This window comes from Mirounga leonina, unplaced genomic scaffold (genome assembly GCF_011800145.1).
Source record: "Mirounga leonina isolate KUSES-001 unplaced genomic scaffold, KU_Mleo_1.0 Mir_168, whole genome shotgun sequence".
NCBI lineage: Eukaryota > Metazoa > Chordata > Mammalia > Carnivora > Phocidae > Mirounga > Mirounga leonina.
The window spans coordinates 63962916-63984219 of NW_023270426.1; the positions used below are offsets into that span (position 1 = coordinate 63962916).

Below are 21304 nucleotides of genomic sequence, written 5' to 3' on the forward strand. Positions count from 1 at the left end.
ACTCAAATTCCCTATGAAACCAAGTGATAATATAAATATATGTATATACTATGAACCTAAAATTTTTTAAATATAATTTGCTAAAAATACCTTTTAATATCACAGAAGCATTGACCTAGCAGAAATTGGATTTTTTTTTATTTAATTCTAAATTCTTGGGATTATATTTAAATTTCTGAAAAGACTCCTTTGAATATCATATATCAAAACTATACTTTGATACAGTTCTACAAGTTTACAAGGATAAAAATCTGCAAGGATTAGGTATATAGCTACTATACATAACTACAATTATATTTACTTTCACTGGACTCCAAAAACAAATCTCACAGAGGCACTCATCTTCATTACTCAGTCCCCTTTTCAAGCATCTTATATGATGATTCTAATTCCTTGAGTATGTATTTCTCTCCATATAATATGGGAAAATAAGAAGATCATTACAGAAGACCTTATCTGGGCAATCTCACCTTTCTAAAGTTTATGCCACTCACACAATCAAAAGCTAACAGATCTTTTATCATTCTATATCCATGGTAAAAATCCTCGAGAGTAATTCTATCTAATACCATCTTGAACTAACCTCTAAAAATCAAAAACTTATCCAATGTGTAACAAAGACAATTCCAAATGTTTAGGGTCTCTTTTTGTTCTATTACATAAATGAAACAAAGAATAAACAACAAGATGTTGGTCTGTTTACTTGTTTTATAAAATAATCTCTGATTTATTAAATATTTTGTGGTTTAGTTAGGATCTTTACAATTTACTCTGAAGAGAACATTGGACTTATTTTGTACAATTTGTTTCCTAACAGTCCCTAGCCAAAAACAAAAGTTTTCTGATTTAACAAATGTTTGAAGTAGTCTGCAGGAAAAAAAATATTTAATTCTGTATCTCGTATTAAAAATACTATTCTGTAAAAATACACACTGATAGGTATTCCAGTCCTCTAGCAATGATAATGGAAGTATACTGATGTGGTCATAGGTACTTCCTCAGTGATCAATGTGATCAAAGACACAAAGAAGGGCTAGCTCAGGTGAGGCCATCACCTTGACATTCCAACAGTTACTCCAGAAAACATATCTCCACTCTTTAAGGAGCTAACTACCCATAAAAATAACTAAAATAACTAAATATGTTCATTAAATAATTTAGTAGCTATAGGTAAACCTCAGTGAAGCAGACTATGGAAAACAAAAATAAAACTACTTCTTGAAAATACACAATTCAGAGTTTCAATAAAGAGTAATAAAGTATCTTTATGCAGATACTTTATTAAGTATAAGCAGGCTGAAAGAAGCAGCCTGCTTCAAGAATTATCTCTTAATTATCAGCAGTCAAATGCAAGATAATCAAATAATATGCAGAAGTTAGAATATTTTCTTAAAATTCCTTTACTTCATGAAATGCAAACTCTGTGCCTATAGGTCACAAATGCAAGACCAGAAGAATCTGAATTAATGAAATGGATTATATTATATTCACCTGGAGAAAGAAGAGCTGCTTTCTGAATGGTCTTTAGTGCAATATTTTTTTCAGTTTCTGAACTGCTTCCCATAGCTAACTGATTTACTGCAGTGTACAATAATGCCTTCTGCATAAAAGAAAAAGAGTGTTAGCCAATTATCTTTATAGCTCCATGACTTTCAAACTGACTAAAAAAAGGACCATATCAGGTATGATATAACTTCCTAAACCTAGGAAGAAAAATTATTTTATTGTTTCATCAATAATATTATTTAACAAGTAGGAAATTTCCTTTGTACTGGAGAAACTAACCTTTCCATGATTTGAGTCCAAAATATGAGCCACATTTCCTGCTATAGCACCTCCCTATAATAGAAAATATTTAGATAAATGTATAAACTTTCACAAATAAAAATTAACACTGATAAAAATCTTTCCACCACATTATTTGAAAAGTTCAGTTCTATCACATTCACAACTTCCAAATTCCTGAAGTATAAAATGATTTCTGCTTTAAGAGGTGTTTAGTATTTTGTTAAGTTTAGTATTTTTATAAAAAATCTTTTCTACTACAATCATTTCAACTCTACTCTTTTAAAATATTCATTAATGGTGCAAAAGTTACACAATTTTACACCAAACACAAGTACATATTTCCTAACAATATAAAAGAATGTAAAAGAAAGACTGAAAGAGAAAGAGAAGCAGAATCCCCAAATTTATTTTAGGATTAACATGGTTTACTCCATGAAAATATGGTATTTTAAAAATTTCTGTAGTTCCTAGTAAAATGAATAGCCAGAGCACCTTGAAGCAAATCACTGCTTCAATAATCAACTCAAAACTGAAAACGAAAAAAATATATACATCATAATTTTTGTAAAGTAAGTTTGAAATCCTTAATTTTTAAATTCAGTTAGACATTTTACCTGGAAAAGAAAGTGAATTATGAGAATGATTTCATTTTAATTCAGAAGTATACTAGTCTCCTAATTTTATACTGGAACTGTATCAGAAATGTTTTGTACATCATATTTAGCATATAAAGAATGCTAAAAAGTAACCTTTAAAAATATGTTAATATAAAACAAATAGAAGATGGATTAAAAAGAAAACAGAAAATTTGGCAGAGTAGAAGGAGGATTCAGGAGTTAGATCTGGGATGATTTATCACCACAAATACTAACTGTGGTTTTGCACAAGTTATTTATTCTCTATGTCTCAAGTGTTCTCTATAAAATGGACATTAATTGCAGCTACTTCATGTGGTTGTTGGGATTAAATGACAAAATATATACAATAGTTGGCACATAAGTACTTCATTCTAGTATCTAATAATGATGCTCTTCTAGGTTCTTTGAAATACCATGTGCAAAAATGAGTAGGAATAACAAAATCAGACCCACAGAGACTTCAGACAGTGGAATTATTAGATATAATAAGTGTTCAAAACATAATTAGCTACTACCATTATGTTTACCCACTAATTAAGCAACTATGAAAGGACATAGTAACCACAGAAATTAACAAAATACTTTACAGACCTCTAAAAATATCTGGCCATTATGAACGAAAATATATAATCCCTTTTATAGAACATCAATGACTTCATATTGAGATTCACATTTTTAGATTTTAGACATTAGCAATGTTCTAGTTCTTATTTTCTTATCTTTGAAGAGCTTTTAAATAAAAATATCTTTTGGGATCCAAAAACACAACAGTTACTTCTTCCTAAATGGCAACATTATAAACATAACCTAATCACACAGCCATTAACATAATCTGTATGTATTAAAAAAAAAAGTCTACCTACTTCTTTGTATCTTTCATAATGCCCAGAACAGTACAATAGTACATGAAAGAAACTCGGTGTACTACTTATCAAATGACTAATGGAAAATCTGGTTAAATAACAGAACTCCTTTGCTATATTAGTTATTTCCCAGAATGATAATGCTAATACTCTAAAAACGATATTACTGACTACATCACAAGTTATTTTATCTTTTTGCCAGAATTTAGAACATTACTCACCTTTGCACTTCGGTGAGTATACTGAGCAACTGCTCGGGACAACAGAGACCAAAGAGCAGGATCAGCTGGGTTACTATAGAGATCATCAAAAGCAAAAGGCTTAGAGATGGGAGTCACTTTAAACCACGAAAAGTAAAAACAACCAACATTTTATTTAGAACCTAAGTTCAAAATCTTGTATACATCTAAAACAATATATTAATTATCTATGTGTGAATGAAAGTGCCTTAATTTTCAGCAAACATATCTTCTATATACACCAAGAGTCCTTATGAAAATAAGAAGGAAAAATCAGCAATATGATAATTATAAAGTCTAATCTAATTAATTAAGATCTAATTAAGAAAAGCTAAGGAAATTTAATATGTTGTGTTCAAGGAAAACACAGAGATGAAAATTGCAAAAGGAAAATAAACTTCACGTAGAACACTTAACTGCTGGGGCGCCTGAGTGGCTCAGCTGGTTAAGTGTCTGACTCTTGGTTTTGGCTCAGTTCGTAATCTCAGGGTCATTTGATCGAGCCCCGCATGGGGCTCCATGCTTAGCACAGAGTCTGCTTGAGTTTCTCTCCCGCTGCCCGTCCCACCATTCATGCATGCATGCACTCTCTAAAAAAATAAATCTTAAAAAAAACCACTTTACTGCTGAAAATAAAACAAATAACCACTACTGCTAGTAGTAAGAGCTTTCTATTTTCTAAATTTTGAAGACATTAGTGAATGTTTGAGTGGCCAAAAAATTCCTAAAACCATTAAGCTGGACAGTATCAAATAAACAGACCATATCACTAACTTGAGAATAAGTAAGGACTTTTGTATTAAAATGAGGTTCAGGCCTTAACTTATTGGATAAGTACAAAATTTCTGTTCTCTTACCTCCTTATCAACTGAATTTTTAAAAAAATCTTTATAGATGAAATAATGTGTATAGTCAGCTACCTGGTCCTAAGTGCAATTTCATAAAACTATATTCTGGTTTACAAAAATATATACTTCCCTCATTTTATATTCTTAATAAGGTCCAAATGTCAAAGATTAGCTCATCAAGTATAATTACTCCAGGTTCACAAGTACAGAATTTACCTGTGAACAGCTTTAGATGCTTGTCTCTGCACTGCCACACTGCGGCCTTGCAGTGCATAAATCGCTGAAGTAAGAAGGCACTTTGGATAATCATTGTCTTTCTGTTTGATGTGCTTCAGTAATTCATTAAGTGCCGCTTTTGACAGGGTAGCATCCTGCATTGTCAATCCGAGAGCACACAGGGCTTGAAGGCTTTCTGTGGTTGGTTCCTTTAAGATAGAGCTGTAAATATTTTAAATTGTCTATTAGCCATAGTACAGTAGTCTGTAACTATTAAAACATTTTCAACATTTAGTAAAATGTAAAATGTAAAATTTTAACATTTAGTAAAATGTTAAAAAAGCCACCAAACTAAGCCCAGCTTTAAGATAAATATAAAACAGATTCCTTGGCTTCTAGGGACAGCAATTTCCCTAAATATCTAAAGCAGTTAAAAATACCAAGGGCCTTTCTTTTCTGTTCATTATATCTAAGTTTTAGATACAAATATAAATAGTGTTTTGGGGCCTGGCTTTTAGAAAAATAACTAACCATATAACCCTATAAATAACCACAGATATCACAGGCTATTATTTTACTAATTTATTCCAAAAACATAGAAATAGTTACAAGTTATTTTGGTATATTTTTTTAAAGCTTTAGTTTTAAATGAACTTTATTTTATCAAGTTAACTAGAAAAATGAAGAGGAAAAAATCTCTTTGGGGACGAAAGAGGCCAAAAAATAAGCCAGTCAGAACTCCCTTCATTAAAATTTTAAGATCCTACTAGATCAGGTGATCAAATACTCTTTTAAACAAATAAATAATACACACAGAGTATAGGATGGTTTTGCAGGACTGGATGGATCCAGAGCTAAAAATTAAGCCATGATCTCCACCTATGACTGTCAGTTCACAACCAGGTCAGTCCAATCCCTTTTGTTCAACAAAAAGTTCCTAAAACATTAAAAACTTCATTTTACATTGTTCCAATTTGTAATCCAATGCTTAAGTATAATCTGGTCATGTTAAGTGTTGATGTCAACTATACATACCATTTAAATAGCAATGTCTTGGCTACATCCATTTTTCCTTGTTTATACTCCGTTATTGCCAGAGCTGTCAAGATATGGGCTTTGTCTTGCTCTGATTCAACAATAGACAAGGCTCTCTCATAGGCTATTACACAGAGTTGGAAACAAAAACAAAACGATATAAATACAATCCTGATTGACAAACAGTGAAATTTCTCCCTTTCTAATCCTATTTTTTAAAAGGTCTAACTAAATTATATCTTATTGTTTCCTTATTTTCAAGTGGATGGAAAAAAATTTTAAATAATCTAACCTGGTTTAGCTGGTCCAAGGTGATCCTGGGGATATCATTAGGATTATTATGAGACATTCCCTAACTTCTTTTTTTTTTATTATTATGTTATGTTAATCACCATACACTACATCATTAGTTTTTGATGTAGTGTTCCATGATTCATTGTTTGCATATAACACCCAGTGCTCCATGCAGAACGTGCCCTCTTTAATACCCATCACAAGGCTAACCCATCCCCCACCCCAGAACCTTCAGTTTGTTTTTCAGAGTCCATCGTCTCTCATGGTTCATTTCCCCCTCCGATTCCCCCACTTCATTCTTCCCCTCCTGCTATCTTCTTCTTCTTCTTTTTTTTTTTAAACATACACTGTATTATTTGTTTCAGAGGTACAGATCTGTGATTCAACAGAGTTGCACAACTCACAGCGCTCACCATAGCACGTACCCTCCCCTAACTTCTATCTTCAGACTCTATAGGGAAGTCTTTAAGTGATGTGAAGGCCTGCAGCCATTGAGATACCACGAAAATTTCCACGTGCATACCAGTAACCATCAAGCTGCAGATACTTACAGTATCTACACACACATAGGTTGGGTACATATATATATATATATATATATATATGTGTATTTCATATATATATATATATATATGAAAATGTACTCAATGAGCATTTTTGGAGAAAATCAAACCACTATTATCAATAGGTCAAGGTCTTCACTTATCTGAAATTTACATTTAAGCAAAGACCTGCTTTCAAATGCTAACTCTACTTTAAGTGATCTTGGGCCTCAGTTTCCTTATATAAATAATTAAGATAACACTCAGCTCATAACACTGCTCTAAGGACTATTCACATAATAATGTACTAAGGGAGGGAACAGATAAAAAGTACCTAATATCATTCCTGACTCCTAGTTGGATCTTAATAAACATTGCAACCCCTACTCCCATTTCAATGTTCCATCTTTCTGTACATAATCTTGTGATTAAATTCCACTCAGCCCTGGAAAAGTAAGATGTGTCCTTTAGCTTCAAGTAACATACTTACCTTTGCTGCTTTCTTTATATAGACCTTTCATAAATAAAGCCAATGCAAAACCTATGATGTCTTCTAACTCTTCAAGGGGTGTTGACTTAAAAGCCTGGATAGCTTTATCATATTCACCAATGGAACTAAGAAGCAAAACATAACTCACTTTTAATATTAAAAACAATTTTGGCTTATATCATAAGAATACAAAGAGATTATTATACCAAGGTTCTTTTAATACCTTCACATACTTCATCTATCAGTGTTAAAGCGAAAGAAAAGACATATTAAAATAGAAGGTGTATCATTTATTTCAAATAAGATATACTGGAGCAATTTAACTCCACACTTTGTTTCTTTTAAATTACATATGAAAATGATTAGTTCTGCTAAATTATAAAGTGTCTTTCTTATTAACAAACTTGAACTAAAATCCCAAGGTATAAAAATAATTTCAAGTTGACTTTTATACAGAACTCTTTAAGCTTAATATATTGGTTGAATATTACCCTATGAGTATGGTTCTAGCATCTCTGACAAGCTTAAGAAGCATAAAATACCTAATTAAAATCAAACCTAGCCTTTGTATAAACTGTTTAACTGTTTACCTGCACATCCTTTTTTTTTTTGGAGAGTATAAAGATAAACTAAATTCCACAGACAAAACTATAGATTATCTTTTCTGTATTTAATAGAAAGAAAAGTAAAAATTGTTACATATGACACTAAAGTACAATACTTTTTTTAAAAGTTTATTTGATTTTATTTTTTGGAGAGAATGCACAGCACATGAGCAAGGGGGTGGGGGGGTGGGAGGACAGGGAGATAGAGGGAGAGAATCTTGACCAAGCTCCACACTCACTGGGGAGCCCCACACGGCGCTCAATCTCAAGTCCCTGAGATCATGACCTGAGCCGCAATCAAGAGTCAGATGCTTAAATGAATGAGCCACCCAGGCACCCCTAAAGTACAATACTTTTTAATAACAAAAAAATAATTGTTTTGCTTATTTAAAAATGAAGAGAAGCTGCCATCGCCTGGAAAGGATACATTCTGCCCTTGAGATTTTTATTTTTCGTATCCATCACTATAATCAGAAACTGTTTTTATTTTTAATGTGTTATTGGAAATCTTTTTAGAAAATCCTTTTAATCTTGGGGAGGGTGTGGGATCTAAAAATACAGGCATTCTTTGATTCTAAAATTAGTCTCTAAAGGTGAAAAAAATTTTTTTTAAGATTTTATTTATTTATTTGATAGAGAGACAGAGCATGAGCACAAGTAGGCAGAGCAGTAGGAGAGGGAGAAGCAGACTCTCTGCTGAGCAGGGAGCCAGATGTGGGGCTCGATCCTAGGACTCCAGGATCACGACCTGAGCCAAAGGCGGACACCCAACCGACTGAGCCACTCAGGCGCCCAAAGGTGAAAGACTGTAAAAATCAAAAAAATTTAAGGTTTTTAAAGTCAAAAAAACTCAAATTTTGATAAATATTTTGGTGAAGGAAAGAGGACTACCTTAGATTGTATATGGATACATACATATATTAAACGTTTTTGTTTTTTGTTTTTTTTTAAATAAACACTATCTTCAAACATGTGATTACTTTTGTAGAGAACAGAACTAGGAAAGGCACAAGGAGCTTCAATTTTATTTGTAACTTTTTCTTTGGAAAAAAACCCTGAAGACAATGGACAATTTTAAGATCTGTTAAATTTGGGCAGTGACTATTCATTAAATTATGCTGTACATTACTTATACTGCATTTTGCATGTTTAATATATTTCATAATAAAAACAAATTTTAAAAGACATGATCTATTTTCAATAGAAGATATAGATTTTTTTCTAAAATATTTACATTATATGATGGGGTACCTGGGTGGCTCAGTCGGTTAAGCAACCAACTCTTGATTTTGGCTCAGGTCATGATCTCAGTGTTGTAAGACTGAGCCCCAGGTCTGGCTCTGTGCTAAGCACGGAGCCTGCTTAAGACTCTCTCTCTCCCTCTGTCTTCCCCCCTCCCTAAAAGAAAACTAAAAATAAAAACTAAAAGTAAAAAATAAAATATTTACATTATATGAAACCAAAACTAAAAACAGATATTTATTCCATATAATTCTTACAACCTATCTTCTGCTACAACAAAATCTTAGAAATGATAAAACTATCAACTCCTAAACACTACAGTTTAAAAGAATTGGAGGGAAAAGCAGTCAGAACAATAATATTTTCCTGTCTATGAATATGATTCAGTTACATGGTTATAAAAGAAAAGAACTGGCTACCTCAGATCTCTACTATGTACCTCTTTAAAAGATACAGGCACTAATCCCAAAATATCAAACTATGTTAACAATGTTTTTCAAACTGGACCATTCAATTTGGGGGCAGTTCTCAGCTTGAGGAACACCTCCCTAACTTGAGCCAAAAACCTTCCTCCCACAATACTTCTATTCTCTGGACCTAATTCTAATCTCTAAAATAATTGGGTTTTAATCTTTTTTTTTTTTTTTTTAACTCTTTTTGAAGTCAAAAGTCTTTGAGAATCTGAAGAAAGCTATATGGCTCTCTCTCCATCACAAAATGCACATACACAAAAATTTTTATGTGCTATTTCTAAAGGGCTTCTGGGTCCTCAACAGCCATTCCCCATGTAAGTATAAGCAGCAAACAAGTCAGAATAAATCCAATTCCTCTTCCAATTAACTAGGGTTCTATTACAACAGACAGCAAGAGCCTCTCTTTGAAATGTTCTCTTGTACAGACCACAACCATCAGTTCTAAATCTGCTTCTCAGTGAAGCACAGTGGACTTAGGTATCAGTATAGGAATAGGAAACTATTAACAAAGCCCAGTATTGAGGGAATTATGTATCCTTGGGAGATTTTCAGCCCACTCAACTATATACGCCCCACTACTCTGGAAATTTGTCACCACCTCACTAGTCCTATAGCTTTCACCAGAAAAACCTAATAAATTCACAGAATTAATGGGAAAAAAATATGCTTACCATAACAATCTGCCATAATTTCTTACTGTAACATTATAAGTATCTTGGTCTTCCGCAGTCTGTAACAATAACATTGCCCTTAAAAAGAAGGACAAGGTATTTTAAGTTACCTATGTACAATAGCATTCTTTTACTCTTCTTCCTTAACAGAAGATTTTGTAACTTTTTCTTTGGGAAAAAAACCCTGAAGACAATTGACAATCCTATAAATTTTTGTTTTCTTCATTTAACTCTAATTCTTTAATGCTGTCATAACAACTTGTTCACATAACAACTTGTTCACAACAAGTTGGTATAACAAAAGCTCTTAATATTTAGATTTTAGTCTGTCAGGAAAATTACCTTAATAAGGTGATCTCTTACTAAGTGAAATCATTTATCATACTTGAGTTTTAAATATTCCAAAAAACTTAATCTAAATATGGGAAACAATGGTGTTACTATTTTAAGTTTTGACATTATCTCAAGTACATAGCAAACAATCTTAAAAATATTTATACAGTAGTTTGAGTTAGGAAGCCAGGAAATTGAGTGCTTTCATGTGCCCTTCCCTGTTACATACAGAAAAATATTTAAGCAATATTCAGTTGAGAAAGAAAAGAATCATAAGGAGTCCCTAAACGCCTTATTTTTATCTTCTTGTGTTCAGTCCCCTTGGGACAAGCAGAAAAATGTCTTAATCAACAGGAATTGGATATTTAGTAAAATTTTTTTTACCTTCCTATTCTGTTTAAAAAGGATTATCTAGGGAAAACTATCCAAGGAAAGTTTCTAATATGTAGGATGTTATGCGAAAAACAAATACTTGCCAAAGCAGTCTAAAAGACAGTATTATACAGTATATTAAAAACTATAATGGTTAGATTTATACCTAATTTGTGGTTTTAAGCTTCAAATAGTTGTTTAAGGCAGAAAACAACAGCAGTGATCAGTCAAGGAAGAGTGGTGCATATCCACATGACTGTGAAGTTGCTATTTTAAGTTAAAGGTATAACTAGTGTTAGATTCATAGTATGTACAAAAAATTAGCAAGCACTGTAAAGCTATCTAATTTTTCTTTGTTTAAAAATCCTGCTCACTGTTGTATTCTACCATATTTCTACAGTTTGTTTACAGGTAAGCTTATTGTGACACTGAAAGAAATAGACTTGTGTTTTTTAATAAACCTCCACATACACCTGAAAAAATACCTTCTTGATTATACAGCCTCCAGTACCATCTAGTGATGACTCCTTTGAACTACCAAGAGATCCATAAAAGGGCATGGCAAAGCATTTCGGTCAACTCAATTATTTTTTATCTAACAAGGCTTCTTCTAAGTATTTTTTATATTTAGGGCAATGATACATGAAATTAGGACTTTTAACTTTTCACCTAGTATTCACGACATTAATAGTAATTTTCTTATTTACCATTCAATTCATTTGCAGAGAATAAATCTTCAAGTTGATTTCATTTCCTACCCCCTCCTGGTTGGCTGTTTCACTCGAGCACACTGTCCTTGTTTCTTCAACACACCAAGTCCACTCCTGTGTCAGAGCACTTGCTCTTGTTGTTCCTTCTGCCTGGATGCTCTTGCCTCTTAACCAGTGGCTTAGAGCCTCACTTCATTCAGGCCAAGCGTCAATCAACTCCTTAGGAAACCTATCACTCTTAAACCTGCCTCAAATTCACTACCTGCCTTAATATTCCCTGGCCCTTTACCACATTTTGATTTTCTTTCTTAGCAATTATTACCATCACAGATGTTTATACGCTTATCATATGTCTCCCCACCACCAGAACAGAAGCTCCATGAGAATGGAGCCTGTGTCTGTTTTATTTTGCTGCTGAACTGCCAGTGCCAAGGACAATACTTGGCACAAAGCAGTTCAAAAACTACTGAGTGAATAAAATATAGATCTTAAATTCAAACAAATATATCATAATGTTCTCATTTCTTCTCTGAATGAAACTACGTGTTTATTTTATAAAGCTAGACAAAGTCTAAAGTGAAAACTTGGTCTAAAGCTAAACGAAGTCTCAAATGAAAATTTTGTTTTTCTAAAACAAAGTCTGAGAGATTTTTTAGTTTGGTTTTTGGTTTTTTTTCCTCTCTGTCCCTCTCTTGGTTTGAGCAACAGAAACCCAAATATAGCTGAAAATTTAAAATTGTGTCTTTTCATCTTCAGAGATGTAATAATAATAGATAATAAGAGATCAGGAAAGGAATCAGAACATTTGTTTAGTACCTTCTTCATGAACTGAGACTAAATAAAAAAAGGCCAACTAATAAATAAGGACCACTTTTAATTAAATGTAGAGTTTACCTTTGGTATGCATCTGTGGCTTCCTTTTTCAGTTGTAGATGTTCATTTAAGTAACCCAACATTGTGAAAGCTGGAGCATAATTCTGAATTCTTTCTGAAAATCCAAAAATATCTTTTCTTTACATGTGCATGCTGGTTGTGTTTGTAAAATGCTAGTTTTATTTTCAATATCTTAGACACCAGATTACCTCCTAAGACTACTGGCATTGTTAAGAATTGTCTGATATTTATCTTGACTATAAAATACTAGTAATCATTTTATAACTTCTAAATTATTGAGTATTTTATAATTATTTATAGTTTCTGTTACACCTTAAAGTCTAAACATTTTTATCCCCAAAGGTGTAATAATTTGAAATTGTAGTTCACGTTAACACTAGTCATAAGATTTATAAGGAAATTCAGTTCTTTGGCTAATCACTTAAACATTCCTGCAATTTTCTTGGTGATTCTGTTCCAATTTCTAAGTGTTTAAAAAAAAATAAACTCAGGGGCGCCTGGGTGGCTCAGTCGTTAAGCGTCTGCCTTCAGTTCAGGTTATGATCCCAGGGTCCTGGGGTCGAGTTCCGCATCGGGCTCCCTGCTTGGCAGGGAGCCTGCTTCTCCCTCTCCCACTCTCCCTGCTTGTGTTCCCGCTCTCGCTGTCTCTCTCTCTCTGTCAAAAAATAAAATCTTTAAAAACAATAAAAAATAAACTCAGTATTGTACACTAGAAACCCAGGATGACCTGGACACTTTCAATGCAGTATTTTGAAATTTTAATGTCAAAAACCATCATGTACGTACTAACATACAGAGAAACGCATCTGATTTACTTAAAAGTAGTATTGGAAAATAAACCTTCAAATCCCTTAAATTGTTTAACAAATTACAGTGCAATCACAATTTATGTGATGGGTGGGCTCCAAAGTTAAAGCACAAAGTGAAAATTATATAGTCAAAGTTATTCCTGAAAACTCCTGAAGTCACAAAAGAGGGGGACACCAAAACTGAGTCAAAATAAGAAGAGATTCATGCCTTCCCAGCACACTCACTCTGAGGCAAACTGTCAGCAAGACAATGAGACTGCCTGCATTCTCTCTGATCCCCCTCTCTCTTTTCTCCTCCTTCCTTCCTTTCTCTCTCTTTCTTACTTATTCATCTGTTCATTCATTCACTTATGGCAAAGCCACATATAGTTGAATTTAAATGAGTATGTGATATGGCTCCACTATAGGGTAAAAAACTAGGCTAAGCATAATTGTCAGGGAACTCTGTGTTCATTGTTCCAGGTATCTGAATTTTGTAGAAAGCTAAAGATTTCTTTAGCTATGTAAATCCTTTACAAATGTTACCCATTCTTATGGAAACTTCACAGTAAAATTTCTGATCCATACACTCTCGCAGAGGCTCTAGATATTCTTTAGAGTTGTTCATTTTGGCATACTGCATAACATGTAGTGCTCTGAAGTGCTGATGTTTGTCAACTAACTGTCTTCTGCTCAAGTATCCCAGGTTCAATGCAGGAAGAGTATTACAATCCTCTCCATACCTATGATGAGAAATTTTCTCTTCTGCTTTTCAGTTTATCTGATTCTTCATAATATTCAACTGTCCCTGAGCCTGCTTAAACTTCTTGCTTCTTTATTTGTCAAGGGATAAATAAAAGACTAGTGCAACTAACATTTCTTGAGCATCTAGGGTATGCCAGGTACTCTGCAAAACATTTTGTATAAATCATCCCATTTAAACTCTAAGCAATAGATACTTTCATTCTTATATTACACATGAGAAAACTAAAATCCAATTTGTTAATATGCCCAAGCTTTCATTATAGCTACTAAGAGGTGGAGTAGAGATTAAAACACACTGGTACTTTTCCACCCCCCACCCCCCCATCACAACTACTTTCCTTAATCCCCATCACCTCTCTCACCCAATCCCCACCCACATCCCCTCTGGTAACCATCAGTTTGTTCTCTATTGCTAGGAGTCTGTTTCTTGGTTTGTCACCTCTCTTGCTTTTTAACTTTGTTCATTTGTTCGTTTTCTTACATTCCACATTTGAGTGAAATCACCCGGTATTTTATTCTTTCTCTTTTGACTTATTTGACTGTTTGTCTCTATTTTACTTATTTCATTTAGCATTATACTCTGAAGCTCCATTCATGTTGCTGTAAATGGCAAGATTAAACTGGTAATAAAACTGGTAGTTTTGGGGCGCCTGGGTGGCTCAGGTCATGATCCCAGAGTCCTGGGATCGAGCCCCGCATCAGGCACCCTGCTAGGCGAGGAGCATCCTTCTCCCTCTCCCACTCCCCCTGCTTGTGTTCCCTCTCTCGCTGTCTCTCTCTGTGTCAAGTAAATAAATAAAATCTTAAAAAAAAACCTGGTAGTTTTATTAAGGAAGAAAGGAAATTATTACAATAGAAGGTTAATGAAACTTCACCATTCTGTCCTTTTCCTAAACCTAAACGTATTTTTCCAGTATCCTGAAGAAAAATCAGGTATTAAAGCAGGAGATTAAACACACTAGTTTTGGAATTTAAAGCAGATTATCACACTTAATTTTCATATGTCTACCACCTAGCAATTATTATCTCTACTTTACAAGGCTAACAGAAGTTAAGAGAAGTATAAAATACTTGGCCTAAGACTGCAGAGGAATAAATGGCAGAGAGAGAACAGCAGCAACTCAGGCCCATCAGGCTCCAAAATGCTTTCCACTACAACACGGAAATCAGTTTTATTGTAAGCATTAGGTAACAGCAATTTTCATCACTCTTCAAAAGTCATTACTATAATTTGAAAAGCAGACTGCTTGGCCACTGGGAGAAAAAAAAGGCAAATTCATGTCTTAAGGAACACTAATATTTAATTTGGAATTAACTAATTTTAAAAACTAAATTGTGTCAATGGTTATTCAAATACTGAACAGCTTACCTATGTATTTACTCAAAACAACTTGTGCTGCTGGAATAGCATTCATCTGAACAATGTTGTACCGGTACAGCTCTGTATCTCTGTTGCTTTTATCTTGCAATGTTGTACAGACCCAGTACGCATAACCTATTGCTCCCTCAGTCTATAAAAAAGACAAAGTTAACAAGTAAACATAAGGTAATAAATATACCAATAAAAATTATAAAACAGTAGACTTCAATACAGTAAATATCACATCTTAGTCTTCTTTAAGTCAACTGCTAAGTGCCTCTAAATGAAGAGTCACTATGATTCAACACAGCTAAGGGCATATTTAAATTACTTACTCCAACCCTAAGTAGAAGAATCAAATGGGATTTAAATAAAGTGCAGAAAACAGAGCGTCACCCAATGGGCTGATCTTCTTCTCAGCACCATTCTTACAGATAAGACTAATAATTACCAATCAAAAGGGTTCTAAAACACTTCATAAATAATCAAGAAATGTCAACCAAGTCTAGTCCTTATCTCATGTTGATTTTGTCCTCGAGTCTCAGTTTCAATTCTGCATGACTACTATATATCTATTAAATTCCATGTCATTTCTTTATCAGCTTTTGAAAGATAACAGAAGACAAAAATGAGAAGTTCTTTAAAGACAGCTTATCTGTTTCTAAGACAGAATAAAGAGTAGAGACAACTGCTGTTATTAACATCTGATACTGCTCTGTATTCATTTTCTCAGCAAGCATAATACTTTATTCATTAATGAATCCTCAAAAATGGTCAAATTCTTACATGCATACTGAGTTCTGTAGTGTGCCTGAAAAGATCCATTGTGTCATAACTTCCAACTGTCTCTGCAATAAGAGCCTATAAAAGGAAAAAAGAGGTTCTTAATATGTTTAAGAGGAATAATAACAATAATAAGTGAAACTATTTGGAAGATTCAAAGGTATACTAGCTATGCTTAAAAGCAGAGCTAATTTCTTTTTTAATCTTAGCTACTATATTCTCATGGCTCAGAGGACCAGAATGACTTGTTAAATTGGCCCTTAAGCTGGCAAATGCTTTCTGAATTCCATCTGCAACCAGGTAATGGTGGAATAATCCACATAAAATTCCTCAGAACACTGATGAAGCTGCACTAACTTCTCCCTTCCCTTTCACCCTTGATCCATTCATACTGGTATTTGTCTGGAGTAGGGTTCTTAACCATAGGATCACCTCAGATTCACCTAGATAAGCTTTTTTTAAAAAAGGAGGTCCTTACCCCTAGCTTTCTAGTTTCCACAGACCTGGGGTAGAGTCTCAACATATTTATTTTTTGAAAGTGCCTCAGAATTTATTTTATTTTATTTATTTATTTGACAGAGAGAGACACAGTGAGAGAGGGAACACAAGCAGTTAGAGTGGGACAGGGAGAAGCAGGCTTCCCACAGAGTAGGGAGCCTGATGCAGGGCTTGATCCCAGGACCCTAGGATCATGACCTGAGCCGAAGGCAGATGAGCCACCCAGGTGCCCCGAAAGTGCCTCAGAATTTTAAATAACATACCTATGCCTTTAACTTTATAGACTATGAGATAAGTTAAAATTACTTTCAAACTCATCTATCTTTTATAAAAAAAATTCACGTTTTTAAAAGTGTCATACATTACTAATATTATTTAAGAAATAATATTAGGTCTTACTTTTACTGTTACCATTTTAATTAAATCTACCAGTTAATATCTGAAATAAATTATTTTTAAGAATAAAAAGAATTGAAAAATTAAAAAAAAATACTTAGGTGGCTCTGATTAGCATCCAAAATCTCCTGACCTAGAGCAGTACTACCCAAATTGAAGTCCCTGGACCAGAACCAGCACCTGGGAACAGTTAGAAATCAAACTCTTGGGCACCTTGAGTCCAATAACTTACACAGAGATTAGTAATAATGCCACTGCTCCCAGATGCTATCACAGTTCATAGAACCACAGTTCATAACTTTTCTAACTCTGTTTGCTTCACCAATTAACTAGAATTTGACCCAAAAGTCAAAAGTAGAATAAAACATATATAAATTCTTTTTTTTTTTTTTTAAGATTTTTTTATTTATTTATTTGACAGAGAGATAGACAGAAGAGCACAAGCAGAGGGAGTGGCAGAGGGAGAGGGAGGGAGAAGCAGGCTCTGCACTGAGCAGGAAACCCGATGCAGGACTCGATCCCAGGACCCTGAGATCATGACCTGAGCTGAAGGCAGACACTCAACCATCTGAGCCACCCAGGCGCCCCAAACATATATAAATTCTGATTATTGATTTCCTGAGATGGGTGATGCTCCTGCTATTCTCTGAACCAAAACAATCAACCACTTACTAATTCATTACAACTCAACTAGGTAAGACCCTGGAGGCCACTCAGCCAAGCCCCTTCTTTTTCAAGTTAGAAAAATGAAATGTAGCAGTGATATGTTAAGATAAAATAATCAGTCAGTGACGGACTCACATTCGTAACCGAGTATCCTGATTCCTATATGGCAATACACAAATCTAAACTTCAGGGGAGCAGAGGAACAATACTCATAAACAAACATCAAATCAAATATAAAGATTTTACAGATAATGGGAAAACATAATCAAAATGATTTTTGTCAATGTTAATTTTTTTGGTAAATGTGCATTTAAATAACAGTTCTGGTTTTGTTTTTTTTTTTAGCATTAACGTCAGACTAATGGGGCTCAAAGCCCCCCAGATCAAAGCTTAATCATTACAAGTTGTATGACCTTGGGCACAATACTTAGGGTCTCTAAACTTCAATTTCCCCATCCATGAAAAGTTTAATAACAACCACCATCTCAAAGGATCGATGAAAGACTAACTGAAATAATATATACAAAGAGACTAGCACAGTGACTGGCACAAAGGAAGTCCTCAAATGTTACCTGTTATCATTATTATCATTGTTATTTGTATTAATAGGTTACTTAAAGCACTTTACATATTAATAGGTTGTTTATATCTTAGGATTATTAATAAACATATATATCTTACTTGTCCAATCCAGCACATTAAATAAGACGGATCAAGAGACTGAGCCATTTTGAAAGCTTCATGAGCTTGCTAGGAAAAAAGTCAAAAAAATAACATGTCATTTTATTAACTTAGTACTAAACTAAAAAGCGTAAGAGAATAAGATAAGTCATACCTGTCAACATAAACACTTATAAATCTAAAACTTCATTGTTTAAACACAACTAGCAATGTTTAAAACCATGTTTTAACTACATAGTCCTAAAAACTCGTGGGTACAACAGATCTCTCTACAGGCTTAGGGGTTCTGGTCCCCAGTGAAAGGACAATAGAGAGATGCACCTCATAGTCTGTAGAACTTTTAACCAATCACCCATCCATTTGCTAGCCACAGGCAGAAGTATCTATTGCCCTCTCCTGAAGCTTAACTGGTAGGATAAAAACTAACAAACAATGAGGTCTATGACATGTATCTGCTACTGGGCAAAAAAAGAATGATCAATATAAATCTGTGCTAAGCGGTCAGGAAACTTTAAAGCTACCTCACTTGGGCACATTAAGTTGTGTGCTTATTTTCCTGCTACAAACACTGTTATATGCTGCCTTATACTGTTTACTCAGTAATCTATATGTGACAGGAAACAGTCTTATTGTTTTTTTTTTTTTTTAAAGATTTTTTTAATTTATTTATTTGACAGAGAGAGAGAGAGAGAGAGAGCGAGAGAGGGAACACAAGCCGGGGGAGTGGGAGAGGGAGAAGCAGGTTTCCCGCGGAGCAGGGAGCCCGATGCGGGCCTCGATCCCAGGACCCCGGGATCATGACCTGAGCCGAAGGCAGACGCTTAACGACTGAGCCACCCAGGCGCCCAACAGTCTTAATGTTCTTATGAAAAAGGAAGCTCATGAATGGCAACTGAGCTGTGCTATCATAAAACTATATTCATAGCTTATTAACTAATACCTAGCTTTGTTTAAATTTTTAAAAATACTTTCACATATTTTAAGTCCCAAATTAATATTCTTTCATTCTATTTACAGTCTTCTGAAGCAATCTTTGCAGTGAGTTCATTTATCTTGAAAATATTACTGAAGCTATTTTGAAAGGATGATATTCAATATAATAGCTGAAACACAAAATAGTACAGATGTGCTATCCCCTACAGATTTATGGAAACTTCTAAACATGCTACAAACACCTTTCCAATTACTGTATTTCCAATTCTCTAATATATAACTGTTCAAGTATGACAAATTACATTGTGGCATCTAAAGGAATTAATATCCATTAAAGTCCAATCGAAATCACTCAAGCATAGATTACACTTAAGCTGCAAGACAATACTAATCATCCCCGTGACTTCCTCACCCCACCCCTAACAAAGCCTACACTGGGCTCCTCTTACACATGTACACATAAAAAGAAAAACACCCAAATAATTCATAACAGAATTGTTTTAATCTTTAAATGAAAACCCAACATAATTGTAAAACCAAAATCTCTTCTGTCGTGTGGAAAGGAAAATAAATCTTACACATTCACTATTCATATATGTAATAAACCAAATGTCATCAATTATCTAGCATACAGGAGGGCATACAGAATAGACAATAATATTCAAAGTAATTCTCCACAAGAAGCTGAGTGATTACAAAGAGGTCATATATAAAGAACGCTTTTACTTTTAATGTGACAAAACAGACAACACATTTACCTCAATGTTTTCATTTGCAAGGTATAACACTCCCAAGTTGGTCCATGCAACAGCATTCTAAAAAACATACATATACAATTAGGATCCCGCCTAAATGGCAGTCTCAGAAAATTATTAACACTAAATTTTGAAGTTCTTTATCATAGATAGATACAAAGAACACCCACAATTTGTTCCGATTGGATAGACTTGATGAAACAGTGTTGAGCAAGGGCGTAATTTCCAATACCTGAAAAATACAGAATTTGATGAAACTGAACTTTATTACCTAAAACAATCTTCTAAAAATATTGAAGTGTTACTCAGTTCTTACCATTGTGACATGAAACCACACCAAGAGCATTCCAGTATAAGTGATTTTTACTGTCAAGTCTCACTGCCTTTTTCAGACACTGAAAAGTAAAATTAGATTAATTTTTATATCTTGGAACATCAGCATTTATATCAAGATAAATGTGGTTTTATGTGAAAAGACGATAGTATCTACTTTATCAAAAACATCTATCAGAAAAGCACTTAGTTTTTTAAAAAGTTTATAAAAAATTTCTCAAAACCGTACATGTAAAGATTTCTCCAACAACTCTTTAAGATCATTTGTATTGTTGCCTGTTTCTGCTAGATGTTGTGCTTGGCGATAATAATTAATTCCAAGATCACACCATGTATTAGATGTAGACATCAGTTTTAACGCACGACCATAACACCTATGGAAATATAAAAATAAATGTAACGTTTTGTTAAAATGTCCTAATTCAAAATGAATGTCATTAACTAGCAATCTTTGTAAATTACCTTCCTCCAAGATGGAGAAGCTCATTCTTCTTTAATACTTGTTTTCCTTCTTTCTGACCTAGAAGGATTCCTAAAACCTTAACGTTCACTTTAGATGGTGAGACAGCATACAGACTGGTACAAGCATCCCCAACTAGCTTCCAAAGGCAAGACACATCAGCTTGGCGCTGCAGAGCCCTAAAAAAATAGTGTGATTCTTATAATTTTTTCCAAACAATAGGAAATTTATCTCTCTCATTACAATCTTAATTACAAATTACTTCCTTGGTTAAGTGCAGTGAATGCTTTACTAAATTCTTTCTAAATGGATAACATCTTATCATCTCCCTATTAGGAAGAAGAAAGGAAGGGAGGGAAGGAAAACTGGTTATTTTAAATGCCAGAAATTTTGCAAACATCTCTTTGGTACTCTTCATCATTTTTGTTAGAAGTAGCAGAAATCATATAATCAATATGTCAATAAATTTTCCAGGACCAATTCACCATTAAGACTGAACTTTTTTTTAACTATGCTCTCTGTATTTGTCTTTTTAAACAATAACCAAAGTAGTCAAGTCAGTAACTCTCTCACAGTTAATTATTCTAAACTCATGTTTTGGCTTGTTGATCTTCAGTCAAATAAAAGACTGGT

General features: G+C 33.8%; 1 protein-coding gene across 5 annotated transcripts in view; it reads right to left on the reverse strand.

Moving 5' to 3' along the window:
• The window catches only part of TTC37 (tetratricopeptide repeat domain 37), an 84750-nt gene that overhangs the window by 24842 nt on the left and 38604 nt on the right, over window positions 1-21304 (reverse strand). For all 5 annotated transcript variants that reach the window (XM_035014877.1, XM_035014880.1, XM_035014879.1 and 2 more), the window contains 16 exons: window positions 20674-20850; window positions 20441-20585; window positions 20195-20273; window positions 20049-20110; window positions 19882-19938; window positions 18191-18259; window positions 15953-16027; window positions 15176-15317; window positions 12254-12347; window positions 9945-10022; window positions 6954-7078; window positions 5628-5751; window positions 4593-4814; window positions 3511-3583; window positions 1786-1839; window positions 1492-1600 (listed from right to left, as the gene is read on the reverse strand). In XM_035014877.1, the coding sequence (XP_034870768.1) occupies window positions 1492-1600; window positions 1786-1839; window positions 3511-3583; window positions 4593-4814; window positions 5628-5751; window positions 6954-7078; window positions 9945-10022; window positions 12254-12347; window positions 15176-15317; window positions 15953-16027; window positions 18191-18259; window positions 19882-19938; window positions 20049-20110; window positions 20195-20273; window positions 20441-20585; window positions 20674-20850 (1685 nt within the window). The remainder of the gene's footprint in view (window positions 1-1491; window positions 1601-1785; window positions 1840-3510; window positions 3584-4592; window positions 4815-5627; window positions 5752-6953; window positions 7079-9944; window positions 10023-12253; window positions 12348-15175; window positions 15318-15952; window positions 16028-18190; window positions 18260-19881; window positions 19939-20048; window positions 20111-20194; window positions 20274-20440; window positions 20586-20673; window positions 20851-21304) is intronic.